This window comes from Artibeus jamaicensis, unplaced genomic scaffold (assembly GCF_021234435.1).
Source record: "Artibeus jamaicensis isolate MK-2021 breed Jamaican fruit bat unplaced genomic scaffold, CSHL_Jam_final contig_465, whole genome shotgun sequence".
Lineage (NCBI taxonomy): Eukaryota > Metazoa > Chordata > Mammalia > Chiroptera > Phyllostomidae > Artibeus > Artibeus jamaicensis.
In genome coordinates this window covers 34,604,668-34,617,529 of record NW_026521843.1, presented here as the reverse complement: position 1 = coordinate 34,617,529, position 12,862 = coordinate 34,604,668, and the positions used below count along the sequence as shown (strand labels likewise).

At 38.7% G+C, this 12,862-nt stretch overlaps 1 protein-coding gene across 5 annotated transcripts in view; it reads left to right on the top strand.

Annotated features, from left to right (window-relative positions):
* ASB3 (ankyrin repeat and SOCS box containing 3) overlaps window positions 1–6,050 on the top strand; it is an 89,821-nt gene extending 83,771 nt beyond the window's left edge. For 4 of the 5 annotated variants that reach the window (XM_037158451.2, XM_037158449.2, XM_037158448.2 and 1 more), the window contains one exon: window positions 4,353–6,050. In XM_037158451.2, the coding sequence (XP_037014346.2) occupies window positions 4,353–4,558 (206 nt within the window). In that variant the 3' untranslated portion in view covers window positions 4,559–6,050. Of the gene's footprint in view, window positions 1–4,100; window positions 4,244–4,352 lie in introns of all 5 variants that reach the window. The other variant, XR_005084338.2, reaches the window with a different exon arrangement.
* Window positions 6,051–12,862: the final 6,812 nt, after the last annotated feature.

Below are 12,862 nucleotides of genomic sequence, written 5' to 3'. Positions count from 1 at the left end.
TTGAACCTCATCAAGACCCTTTTGATGCAGAGAGGTGTCATACCCATTTTATGGGAGAGGAACTGAGGGTCAGCGTGTTTAAGCGACTTGCCCAGTGTCGCACAGTTAGTAGTGGCTCCTCAACTCAAGTACAGGTCTTATTACTGGATGGTGTTCTTTCCACTTACCCCATTTATTGCCATTCTACTGTCATTCTTCAGCTTTTGATTTCGTGCTCTAACCTATTATTTATTTTTCAGAATCCTCAGATAGTTGCCTTTTGTATTTTGTCTAGACTTTCTACTTGTAATCAGTTGGAGAGAGAGGCTGTACAAGTAATTTGAGAAAGATTGGAAACAAAAGGATGGAAGCTGGTCAGAGAGACAGTATATGAATTATTAAGATATAAATTGCAGTAGGTGGCCTGGAATTCAAATGAATGCATGTGATGTGGAAAGCCATATAAAAGAACCATAGGAATGTAGTTCAGGCAGAGAGATCGTTTGAATGTTGGTATGAGGGTGGGCTAGGAACGCCTGGTTGTGGGAAGTATAGATAATGGGTGAGTGTGCTGTACATGGAGTTCAGTGCTCTGCTGAAGTTGGCATTACACGGATGACAGTGTGGTGATTGTGGGTGGGGGAGGTGGAAAGGGTTGTAAGGAAGTTAAATGATGATGGGAAAAAATACAGTCAAGGGAATTTAATTTCCAAAAAAATTGAGGTGTGTATTTTGATTGTTGTTTTGATTTTAATAAAACTTCCTACAACAGGTAGCCTATTTGGATTATTCAGTCAGTACATACAACAGACTGAACAGAATTGAAGAACTCTATAAGAATGAGCATAAAAGATTGCTTGTCTGCTAATAACAGATCTATAGATAAACCAGGTAGGTTTAACATGCTAAATTGAAAATGATTAGGTCAGAAGGTAACTTAAAAGTATAGCAATGATACCTCAGACAAGGGTTTAATCTCCAAATTATATAAAGAAAACTCACATGACTCCACTCTAAGAAGATAAGCAACCCAATTAAAAAATGGGTAAAGGACTTGAACAGGCACTTCTCCAAGGAGGACATACAGAGGGCCCAGAGACACATGAAAAGATGCTCACTATTGCTAGCTATCAGAGAGATGCAAATTAAAACCACAACGAGATATCACTTCACACTGGCTAGAATGGCCATGATAAACGAAGCAACAAACAAGTAAACAAGTGTTGGAGAGGTTGTGAAGAAAAGGGAACCCTAGTGCACTGTTGGTGGGATTGCAGATTGGTGCAGCCACTTTGGAAAACAGTATGGAATTCCCTCAAAAACTAAAAATGAATCTGCCTTTTGACCCAGCACTTCCACTGCTAGGATTATATCCTAAGAACCTTGAAACACCAATCCAGAAGAAGCTATGCACCCCAATGTTCATAGCAGCATAATTTACAATAGCCAAGTACTGGCAGCAACCTAGGTGTCCATCAGTAAATGAATGGATCCCAAAACCATGGTACATTTATACAATGGAATTCTACACAGCAGAGAGGAAGAAGGAGCTTATACCCTTTGTGACAGTATGGATGGAACTGGAGAGCATTATACAAAGTGAAATAAGCCAGGCAGTGAAAGACAAATACCTCATGATCTCACTTTTAATAGGAATCTAATCAAAACAAACAAACAAGCAAAATATAACCAAAGACACTGAAATAGGGAACAGGCTGACAGTGACCAGAGGGGAGAGGGGAGGAAATTTCAGGGGGAAAGTGTGAAGGGTTTGCAAGAACAAGTATAAAGGACACATGGGTAATAACAAGGGTTGGGGGAAAATGGGAGGGAGGTGGGGAGGGTTGGTGGGGGTGGGCTGGGATGGGGAAAAGGCAGAAAACTGTGCTTAAGCAACAATTAAAATAGGAAAAAAGTATAGCATGGTTTCAGACATCATTTTCTAAGCTATGATCAATGCTACAACCCAAGAAGAGAAAGATTTATTTAACAAACTGAAATCTGGTCTTAAAGGAAGTGTGTTTTACAGCTTCTGGGCTTTTTCATACTCTAAAATCGGTGCATGGCTTGATCTTCTCTTAGCCTCGTGGCAACACATCTGGAAATACTACCTACGCATCACTAAAACTTTCATGGGGATTTGGCATGCTTTGAAATACTGTATGTATGATTATAAAATTCTCTTAGATTCAGTGGCATAATAAACTAAGATGTGCTGGTGGGTATATTATTGTCTTCATTAATCTACAGATGAAAGACTTCTTCAGTTCAAATGAATATTGTTCTGACCTCTAATTATTCATCAGTCCAATGATCTATTGTGCTCGTGGGGAAGAAACCAAAATGGTGCAGTTAAAGTTGGAACCAATATTTGAAATAACTATATTCTTTCCTTTTCATCATTATTATTATTAAATGGAAAGATCTGAAAGTTATCGTTTTTAAGATATTAGAGAGTTATTTTAGGCTTATCACAGTTTAGAGCAGCGGTCCCCAGAGTTTTTGGCATCAGGGACCCGTTTCATGGAAGATGGTTTTTCCACAGACCAGGGTGGGGGACAGACCAGGGTGGGGGACAGACCAGGGTGGGGGATGTAGTTTCGGGATGATTCGAACGCATTACATTCAAGCTTACCTCCTGCTGTGTGGCCCAGTTCCTAACAGGCCCAGACTGGTACTGGTCCAAGATCGGAGGTTGGGGACCCCTGGTTTAAAGAACCTTAGACTTGGAGTCAGATCACTTGGATCTGGTGTCAGTTACGTTGTTGATTGACAGTGTCAACATGGGCTGGTCGCTTAAGCTTCCCATAACAAATGTGTGCTGCTCTATACGTAACAGTTGAACATAGTCTACCTACTTGTTGAAGTTGAACCTGCGTACTCCTTCGGAAACCTGGGGGTGGGAGCATTGCAGTTTGGGTACGCTCTCCATGTGCATTCCTGCTGATCCCTCCAGTGCTCACTTTACTTGTGTTTGCCCATCTTAGAAGTGAGAATGATGATTCTTCCTTTAAGTTTCAGAACAGGTAATATTTAAACAGATATGAATGTGAAAACACTGGAAATAGATGTGGCATACATTACGGATGCTGTAGTGTTGTTTACGATGGAGAGTCTATGACTCATGCTTTAAGAAAATAACTCATCTCTTCTTAGACTCAAGTTTTTGTATAAAATCAGATGATTATGCTTTCCTCATTTGGCATTTTGAAAAACTGGTTTGAGGAGGTTCCCAGACTCTTGCATAAACTAAACTTAAACCATATGCTTAAACTAAATTGTGAGATGATAGATTACAGTGGTTTAGAAGGCGTTGAAGGTGTTTGGGAATTAGTATGTCTCAGGCCTTATGGGGTATTAAAGTTTAAGAAATCCTAGACTTGAAGTCAGACCAGCTGATATGGTATCAGCTGGGCTCTTCATACAATTTGCCTTTGCTGCTGTGTTTCTCATCTGTTAATTATGTTACATTTCATGGAGATTTATACAAGGTTTCTTGGACTAATAAAAGGCATTACATTACATTCATATAAAACCACTAGCTGTTTTGAGTACTCTGAATTTCCATGGACATTAATTTCTTTAGTTAACACTTTTCATCATGGAAATTGAAACTGCTATTGTATGACTCTTAATTAAGTGCATGGGGAATATCCTTTAATTGGTAATTAGCTTTTGGCAGCAGTTGTTTTAGCATGTGTGCATGCACACACATGCTTTGGGGTCAGAAGCGCTTGAGTTTGAATCCTAGCTTTACCATGTGCTTGGATCTATGACCTTTGGAAAGTTACTTAAGCCTGTTTTTAAACCTCCATTTTCTTATCTCTGTAAGAGCGTGGTAATATATACCTCATAGGGTAATGAAGATGAAAGGAGAATGTGTATGAAGTATATGGGCATTTGGCATGGTAGTCACTTTCTCTCTGTCAATTTTTAAATTTTATTTTATGTTATGGATAAGAGGTAGAAAGCTTTTGTAAGCTATGCATTTATTTACTTAATGTGGTAGGTCTGGAGACCATTGGCAGAGAAGCAGATTAAAGAGGGTGTAACAAGTTGTTGTGAGCTCTCATTTCTAATGTTAGTTCATCCATTTCTTAAGTAACAACTGGTATTTCCAGATCTTTAGAATTTGAACATTTAATTTTACATGACCCTGGGTATTGACTTTGAGTGTGTGACCAGCAAGTGGAGGGAGCAGAACCAGGTGAAGGCTGTAAAACAAAGTTTATTATGGTCATCCTGGCCCAACTAATCTTTCAAAGTAAGTCCAAGTAACATATCACTCCTCTTTTACTACATAGAGATGGGGGGAAAAGGCATTTACCTTAACACTTGAGTTTTTTCATCTTCCTTTTTTGATGTTTCTCCAGCTGCTGTTCCATCCCTGACCCACCTTTGTCGTTTGGAAATTCGGTCCAGTCTAAAACCAGAACACCTACGATCTGACAGTTTTATCTGTCAGTTGCCGCTTCCCAGAAGCCTACATAATTATTTGCTCTATGCAGAGGTTCTGAGGATGAATGAAGTTCCGGAACTGGCAGTTATTCAAGATGGAGAAATCAGCGAAACTATTTAACATATTTTATGTCTTACTTTGAAAACCACCAAGACTAAGAGCCATGGATTACAAAGTCTTCATGGTTTTATAGTCACAAAAGATGATTTTTGTTTCAGTGGTTGGTTAGGCTTTTTGTGGGAGAGGCATTAGTTTAATGCAACTGGGGGCTTCCTGATCAAAAATACTGTAAACCCCACTTACATTACTTTATTATAGTTTTATCACCAGTACATTTTATGTTGTGATATTTATTTACCTAACCATTTTTTGCCTTTTTCTATTAACGAACTGTGGTTCTGCTTCTAGTGCTGCACGTGGCATATTCCCACTGATGATTCTGTGTTTATCTCATGCTCGTGGCTTAGCATGGACCGCATACAACTTGACTGGAAGCAGACAGAGTGGGGTTGGATCTGTTATTATCATTATTTTATTTCAGGTTGAATATTTCTTGTGTTCCTAACAGAGTTTTTTGTATTTTGTTCTTATTTCTTAATTTAGTCGCTTTTATGAATAGTTGATGTTCATTGGCTTTTCATGGGTAAACTCAGAAGAATTCTTTTAAAAAATATAGAAAATAAATTGTTTTGCTGTTTTTTTTTCTTTTTCAATTCCTTTATACTCTCTTTGGCTAAAAAAGACTCTATTTCTGCAAAGGCAAGAACAGATCTAACTCAAAGATATTCTCAGTTGGAAAGAAAATTACATTGGTATTGGGATAAACGAGCATTTTGCCACGTTTAGAATACTACTCAGGAGACTGGAAGGGGCAGAAAGGCATGCGTCACTGAGTTGCTTAATATCAAATATAAACATTCAGTCTCCATTCGGCCTCCAAATCAGAGGGCAGCTTTGACCCTGTGAAGCAAAATTGCCAATTCTATTAATATTATAGTGTTTTCTTTTTTATTATCTAGACAGGTTAACAAATAGTGCATGAAATTTAGATCTCAGAGTCCTAGGTTAATGAGACTCCGCCTCATTGATTTACAATGGCTCAGTCTGAATCGACAGTCTGAGAGGACTAAACACTGGATCAAATGAACTATAATAAGAGGCTCTGGGGACTAACCTTGAAAGACAAGTTATGAAAGCATTACTATCATGACAGACACCTAGAAATGGCATCCAAAGGAGGGCAAGTCTTCTGTCCTGTTGGGATCCTGTGGCTTAAAGTAGATGGGAGTGGGTCAGCCAGCTCCGTCTCCAGCAGTCCTTGGCTGTTTGATAAATTAACGATGATGGCAGACCAAATGATGGAGGCATCGTTAAAAGCCCGGCTGAAGTCAGTGCTAATTAGAGCTGTGGTTTCTGCCTGTGGAGTAGGGATAGAGATTGAATGTGGGTGTACAGGCAGAAATGGGGAGGATATGGAAAACCAGGTCGAAATGCTGGTACTTAATAAAATTCCAAGAATGTATGTACTGTGTAGTATTTTTAAGATGTTGTAAACTTCATTTTTTCAAACCCAAAGTCTGTGATTTTTAGCATAATCAGTTTTTTTTGTTAGGGCCAAATATAAATAAACTGTTTATATTTGTGTGTGTGAGTCTTTTCATGTGTTTTTGTTCATGTTCAAATATGAAATACAAATTCAACTATCCATAACTTATCATTGAGCTCTTATTCTTAAAAATCTGAAAATTAATATTTCATAGAGATTTAAAAGCCCTTGGTATTAAAACAAATGATTTTACTTGGTATGTATAATGTGTCTTTCAGATATTTTATACTAAAATATTTATGAACTTTATGACCTATAGTCAGTGAGAAAACTTAAAAGCACCTAAAGGTTGGTGAGTTATAGTTACAGTTTCTGATCAAAATGATACATCTAGTTAGTGTGGCCTTAGGCTCTGCCCTACACACACAGTGGTTCTTTAATACTGTTTAAAGTTACATTGAGTCTAACGAAGAATCCCATACAGTAGTTCTCTGGTAGTGGAACATATTACCAGAACTGGACTCAAATCATATTATAATAACAGTTGCCAAGACTTCACCCTTTGTCAGCTGGATGTTATCTTTTAAGTATATTTCCAGCTGATCGTCCTTGTTATACTGTAAGCAGTCCAGCATTCTTTTTTGTGATCATTTGATGTCAGGCTATCTTTCTGTGATCATTTAATGTAAAAGTGGTGACCTGAAGAGCTTCTTTAAATTTTCCTCGTTGCCAAGTAACAAGTGTCTTGACATGCAGCTTTCTGGTGGCCCAACTTCCCAGAGATCAGTTATACTCCTGTGTCCCATGATCACCTATGACTGACAATCCTTGACACACAGCTTATGTCATATTTATATTGTATAACTGGTCGATAACTTTAACTTTAAATCTGTTCTTCCCACCTAAGTCCATGTGTAAATTTAGGTGAAGGTTGTGATGTTTATGGATGGATCTTCAAGTCTTGTTTCAAGTCCAGGTGGAAAACATATGAATATTTTTGACTGGTTACTCCCTAAAATTCTTCTATAATTTTGTTGGTTCTTAAAAACTTACAAGCAATAATCCTAATAAGAGTGGAAATGACTACATGTGTTCTCTGGACCTGATGGTTCCCTCAGCATGGAATCAATATAGAAAGGAGTTGAAAAATTCATCTAAAAGTTTGCCTAATTATATTTCTTACTTAGTCTTAGGAATATTTGTTTGAAGAGGAACTAACTCTCAGTACAGTTGGTGCCAGCAGGTGTCTATTTTGGGAAGATTTTAAATGGTGAAAATGGTTCCAGGGCTAGTGATGTTGTTAGGAATGTGATCATTTTCAGTTTCATGATCATTATTCTTAGATCTAACAATTTGGGGGAACAACCAGTAAAACTATGCACTATCTTCTGATTTCACGAGTTCATCCTCTATGTATAGCAAATACTCAAAGAAAATAATTTTTAAATGTATTGTATTGATTATGCTATTACAGTTTTCCTGATTTCCCCCCCTTTGTCTGCCTGCATCCAGTAGCCCTCACTCTGTCAGGCAGTGCCCCAACCCTTGTTCACAGCCATGGATCATGCATGTAAGTTCTTTGGCTACTCCCTTTCCTATACTGTACTTTACATCCCCATGGCTATTCTGTAACTTTCTATTTTTACTACTTAATGCACCCAGCTCTCACCCATTCTCCCACACCCTCCTCCATCTCTTTATCTTTACTCTTCAGCATTTTAATTATGATGTGTCTTGGGGTGGGCCTCTTTGCATCCTACTTGTTTGGGACTTTGTGCTTCCAGGACTTACTTGTCTGTTTCCTTCACTAAATTAGGGAAGTTTTCTTTTGTTATTTTTTCAAATAGATTTCCTGATTTCTTGTTCTTTCTCTTCTTCTGGGGCCTCTATGAACTGAATGTTGGAATGTTTAAAGTCGTTCCACGGGCTGTTTACACTAGCTTCATTTTTTTGGATTCCCTTTTCTGGTTGTTGTCCTGATTGGTTGTTTTTAGCTTCCTTATATTACAAATCATCGATTTGATTCTCAGCGTCATCCATTCTACTGTAAATTGTCCTTCATTTCAATTAGTGTATCCTTCATTTCTGACTGGCTCTTTTTCATGCTGTTGAGGTCCTCACTAAGTCTCTGAGCATCCTTATAGCCAGTATTTAACCTCTGCATCGGATAGATTGCTAATCTTCATTTCATTTAGCTCATTTTCTAGAATTTTGATTTGTTCTTTCATTTGGGCCATGTTTCTTTGTCTCCTCATTTTGGCAGCCTCCCCGTGTTTGTGTCAGTGTATTAGGTAGAGCTGCTTTGACTCTGTGTGTTGGTAGTGTGACCTAATATAGTAGGTGTCCTGTAGGGTCCAGCGGCATAGCCTTCCTTATCAATCAAGCTGGGTAGTCAAGGTGCACCCTGTGTGTGGGTTGGGTAAACCCTCTTGTAGTTGAGCCTTGATTGCTCTTGGCAGATCAATGGGAAGGATTTACCCAGGCCAGTCAGCTGCAAGGCCTGGCTGTGACCATTTACCTCCAACTTCCACCCAGCTGTGCAGGGGCAGGGTGTTGGTGATCTGACGTGGTCGCTAGCTGTCCACTGGGTGCACTGGCCCTGGAGTTTCCCAGGTGGTGCAGGCCAAAATCAGGCCTCACATGTGTTTTGCCAGGGCCAACCTGCCTGAGTTATAAAGCAATCTGAGCTGGCTGCTACTTGTGCTGGGTTGTGGATCTAGGCTGCTAGTTCCAGGCCTGGCCTCACTGAAGCCAGGTGCTACTTTTTTGAGAGGATTTAGGAAGTTGTGAAGCAAGAGCTGAGACCAGCCATTTGTATGGAAAAACAGCTTGCTTGGGCCTGTAAATTGGATGGAGGAGAGTGTCTGGGGATCTCCAAAGTGGGTGAAAGAGTGTTAGCCATGTTGGTGGAATCTTAGATACGGCAGCAGTCTACTGGCTCTGTGGGGAGAGGGCAGATCCCCACACCAGACCTTCCAGCCCAGGGTCCCAGTGCCAGGAAGACACGTCCTTGGAACTTCTGGCTGTGGAAATCAGTGGGGATTGTGGCTGAGTGAAATGGAGGGTGTGTGGCATCCCAGACGGTTCCTCTAAAAGGGCCTGCACACACATCAGTTTACTCAAGACTCCCTCTGAGCTCTAGCACTGGGGCAGCAGTTTTAAAGGAACTGGGGACATACAGAGAGGAACTGATTTATCTAACATCAGGGTGAGAGCTGAGGGAGACAGCTTTCTGCCAGATAAAAATGCTGGCAGAAGCCATTGTTCCTTATCTGAGAACCATCTCACCCTCCACAGAGCCAAAAGGCAGGTGCCATATCTGAGTCTCTATGCATGTGGCTCGCACACTTGCCCTATCCTGGTGATTCCCTGAAGCCCAGTCCCATGCAACTTGCAGGCCCATCCAAGCCATATCCCGTTGCTTTTCCATACAGCTGGCCTCTCTTGCCTTATGTTTCAGACTTCCCTTAACTCTCAAGCAAGTAGCAACTGGCCTCTGTATACCTCCTATTTCTTGCTGAGTAACCCCAGGCCCATCACTAGCAGCGGCCTGCCTGGTTCACAGTTTGGCCTCTACTGGGCATGTCTAAGTCCAGCACAAATAGCAGCTACCTGCAGATGGTTTTGTAGCTTATGCCAGGTGGAACCAAGCAGAGGACAGGTGGTGGTTGCCTTTGCATTTCCCAGGAGGCTCCAGAACCAGTGCATCTAGAAGACCATGCTGGATTATAATCCTACCACCTCCACAAGCAGTGCCAGTAGTAATCAAGGGTTGTACAAAGCCCACATAGACACACCTGGAGTGCCCAACTCAGATGACTGGGGAGGCTACACCACTGGGGTCTACAGGGCATCTACTAAACAAGGTCATTTTTCCAACTTTGGGAGATATAGCAGCTCTACTAATACTTGAAAATAAACCGGAAAACAGCCAAAATGTGGAGATAAAGAAAAAGGTCCCAAATGAAAGCAGGAGTCTCCAGAAAAAGAACTAAGTGAAATGAAGGCAATCTGTAGATACAGTTCAAAACAATGGCTCGAGGAACTTAGTGAGAAATTCAACAGCATGAAAAACTACATAGAAAATATAAAAAAGAATCAGAAATGAAGAATGCACTACTGAAATGAAGAATAATTTACAGGGAGTCAACAGAGTAGATAATTCTGAGAATCGAATCAGCGATTTTTCTTTTTGCAGAATTCAAACATGAAGACAGTGTAAGGAGCCTCTGGGATAACTTCAAGCATACCAACATCCTCATCATGGGGGTGCCGAAGGAGAAGAGAGCAAAAAATTGTAAATTGTATTTGAAGAAATAATGACAGAAAACATCCCTTACTTGGTGAAGGAAGACATACAAGTCCAGGAAGTTCAGAGAGTCCCAAACAAGATGAACCCAAAGAGGCCCACACCAGGACACATTATAATTAAAATGCCAAAGGTTAAAGACAGAGAGAATCTTAAAAGCAGCAAGAGAAAAGCAGTTAGTTAACTACAAGGGCACTCCCTTAAGACTATCAGCTGATGTCTCAACAGAAACTTTGCAGGCCAGAAGGGATTGGCAAGAAATATTCAAGAAATGAAAAAAGCAAAGAACTGCAACCACGATTAGTCTATCCAGCAAAGCTATCATTGAGAATGGAAGGACATATAAAAGGCTTCCCGGACAAGAAAAACCTCAAGGAGTTCACCACCACCAAACGTGAACTGTTAAAAGATCTTCAAGAATAAGAAAATATTAAAAATATGAACAATAAAATGCTAATATCTATCAATAACTGAAATTAAAAATCAAAATAAATGAACAAGCAGAACAGAAACAGACTCAGATAGAGAGAACATTTGAACGGTTACCAAATGAGAGAGAGGTGGTGGATGGTGAAGAGCTGAGGGGATTTAAAAGTACTGATTGGTTGTTACAGAATAGTCATGGGAATGTAAAGTACGACATAGGGAATATAGTCAAATATATTCCAATAAGTATGAAACTTACCAGGATGATCACTTAGTAAATTACATAATGTCTACTCACTGGGGCGTACACCTGAAACTAATGCTGTATAATATTATATGTCAACTGTAATTGAAACATTTATAAAATAATTTTAAAATTTCAGAAAAAAAGGAGGGAGATGGAGACATATTCTACCATCACTCAGTATTAATGTTAACATTTATGTTGGAATATGTTATTAATTTCTTAGGCTTTAAAAATATCTGTACACAAATTTGAGGAGTGTATTTTTTGTCATAGTTATAATCATACCACAATCCTGTAGTTTGGTGAAATCTTTTTTTTTTTTTTTTATCATGTTGGTGTACCTGTAACCAGGTTCAAGCAATGAGTTACCACAAATTCTGAATTGGTAAGAATGAGAAGTTTATTTCTGGGTTGATTTTTTTACTTAAATGTCTTCATAAAGAAAACAACCCCTCCCTCCTATTTGTAAAGAACAGAAGAAAATGGAGGTGACCCTTTTTGAACCTGAACTAGCCCAGAATGGTTGTGCAGTTGCATATCCCTTGCATAACTCTTACACCTGTGTATGGTATGTATTTTTAGTGAAGGAGTCGAAAATACCACTGTTGCAGTAAAGATTTGTGTCTACATGATTTTCCTGTCTCTTGGCTTCTCTTTCATGCATGGCACTAATAGTGAAGCAGAACATGTGGTCATTGTCATTGGGGCACTGAGACTTTTGAAAGCATCTGTTTGTGTCTCTTTACCATCCATGGTGAGCATAAATTTCTCTTCACTGCTCTCTTATGTATATGATAAAAGTCTGTCATAAGCATTATAAGTTGCTAATTTACACTCTTTTTTTGCTACCCTTTATTTTTAACATGATGGAATAGCTGAAGAAAATCTATCTGGTGACTAACTATGACTATGATTTGATTTGAATCAAACAAAAGGTGTAATACTTGTGAGGTTATTACAGAATATTAGATCAAACAATATGTGTCAAAGATAAGTCCAAGCTAGAGTAGGTCCATAAATAGATGCATTAGTTAGTAATGGTATAGTCTTGATTTTGGTTTTGACACTTAAAAAAATGACTTAGTTTGTTTTAAATGATAAAATTTAAATTCTTAGGACTTTTATCTCGTTATTATTTGGTTTTATTAAACCCACCTAAGTGTCATGATTTGGTATTTGTTTATGTATATTGATGTAAGTGCGGTATGTATACTGATTCTTTTTTATCCTTTTTATTATGGAAAAAGTAGAGAATTGTATGATGAACTTCCACATTCCCATTACCCAACTTATTCCCTTCTCCCCACCAATTTTCTCTGTCTTATAGCCATTTTGAAGCAAATTTGCAATGTATCAACTGTAAATATTTTAGTCTGTATCTGTAGAAATCAAATGCTACTTTTTAAAAAATCTATCATGCTATAATTATATCTTTCTTTAAAAAACCAATAATTTGCCCTGGCTGGTGAAGCTCAGTGGATTGAGCATGGGCCTGCAAACCAAACAACTGTGGTTTGATTCCCAGTCAGGGCACATGCCTGGGTTGCAGGCCAGTTCCCAGCAGGGGACCTACGAGAGGCAACTATACATTGATATTTCTCTCCCTCTTTTCTTTCCATCCCCTCTAAAGATAAATAAAATCTTTAAAAAAAGATTAGTTTACATTAAAAAAACACCAATAATTTAATAGAAGCTATCTTTAACTTTTTAAAAACAATGTTTCAGCTGTTTTCACTACAAGAATTTATCAATCTACTTAGTATTTATTTTACATATTTTTAGTTGTCCTGTAACTTTTTAAATGGTTTGCTTAAATCCAGGTAAAAAAAAGTCACATGATGTGATTTTTTTTTTCTTTGAAATTTTTTGGTTATTTTTTCATAGCATTTCCCACAG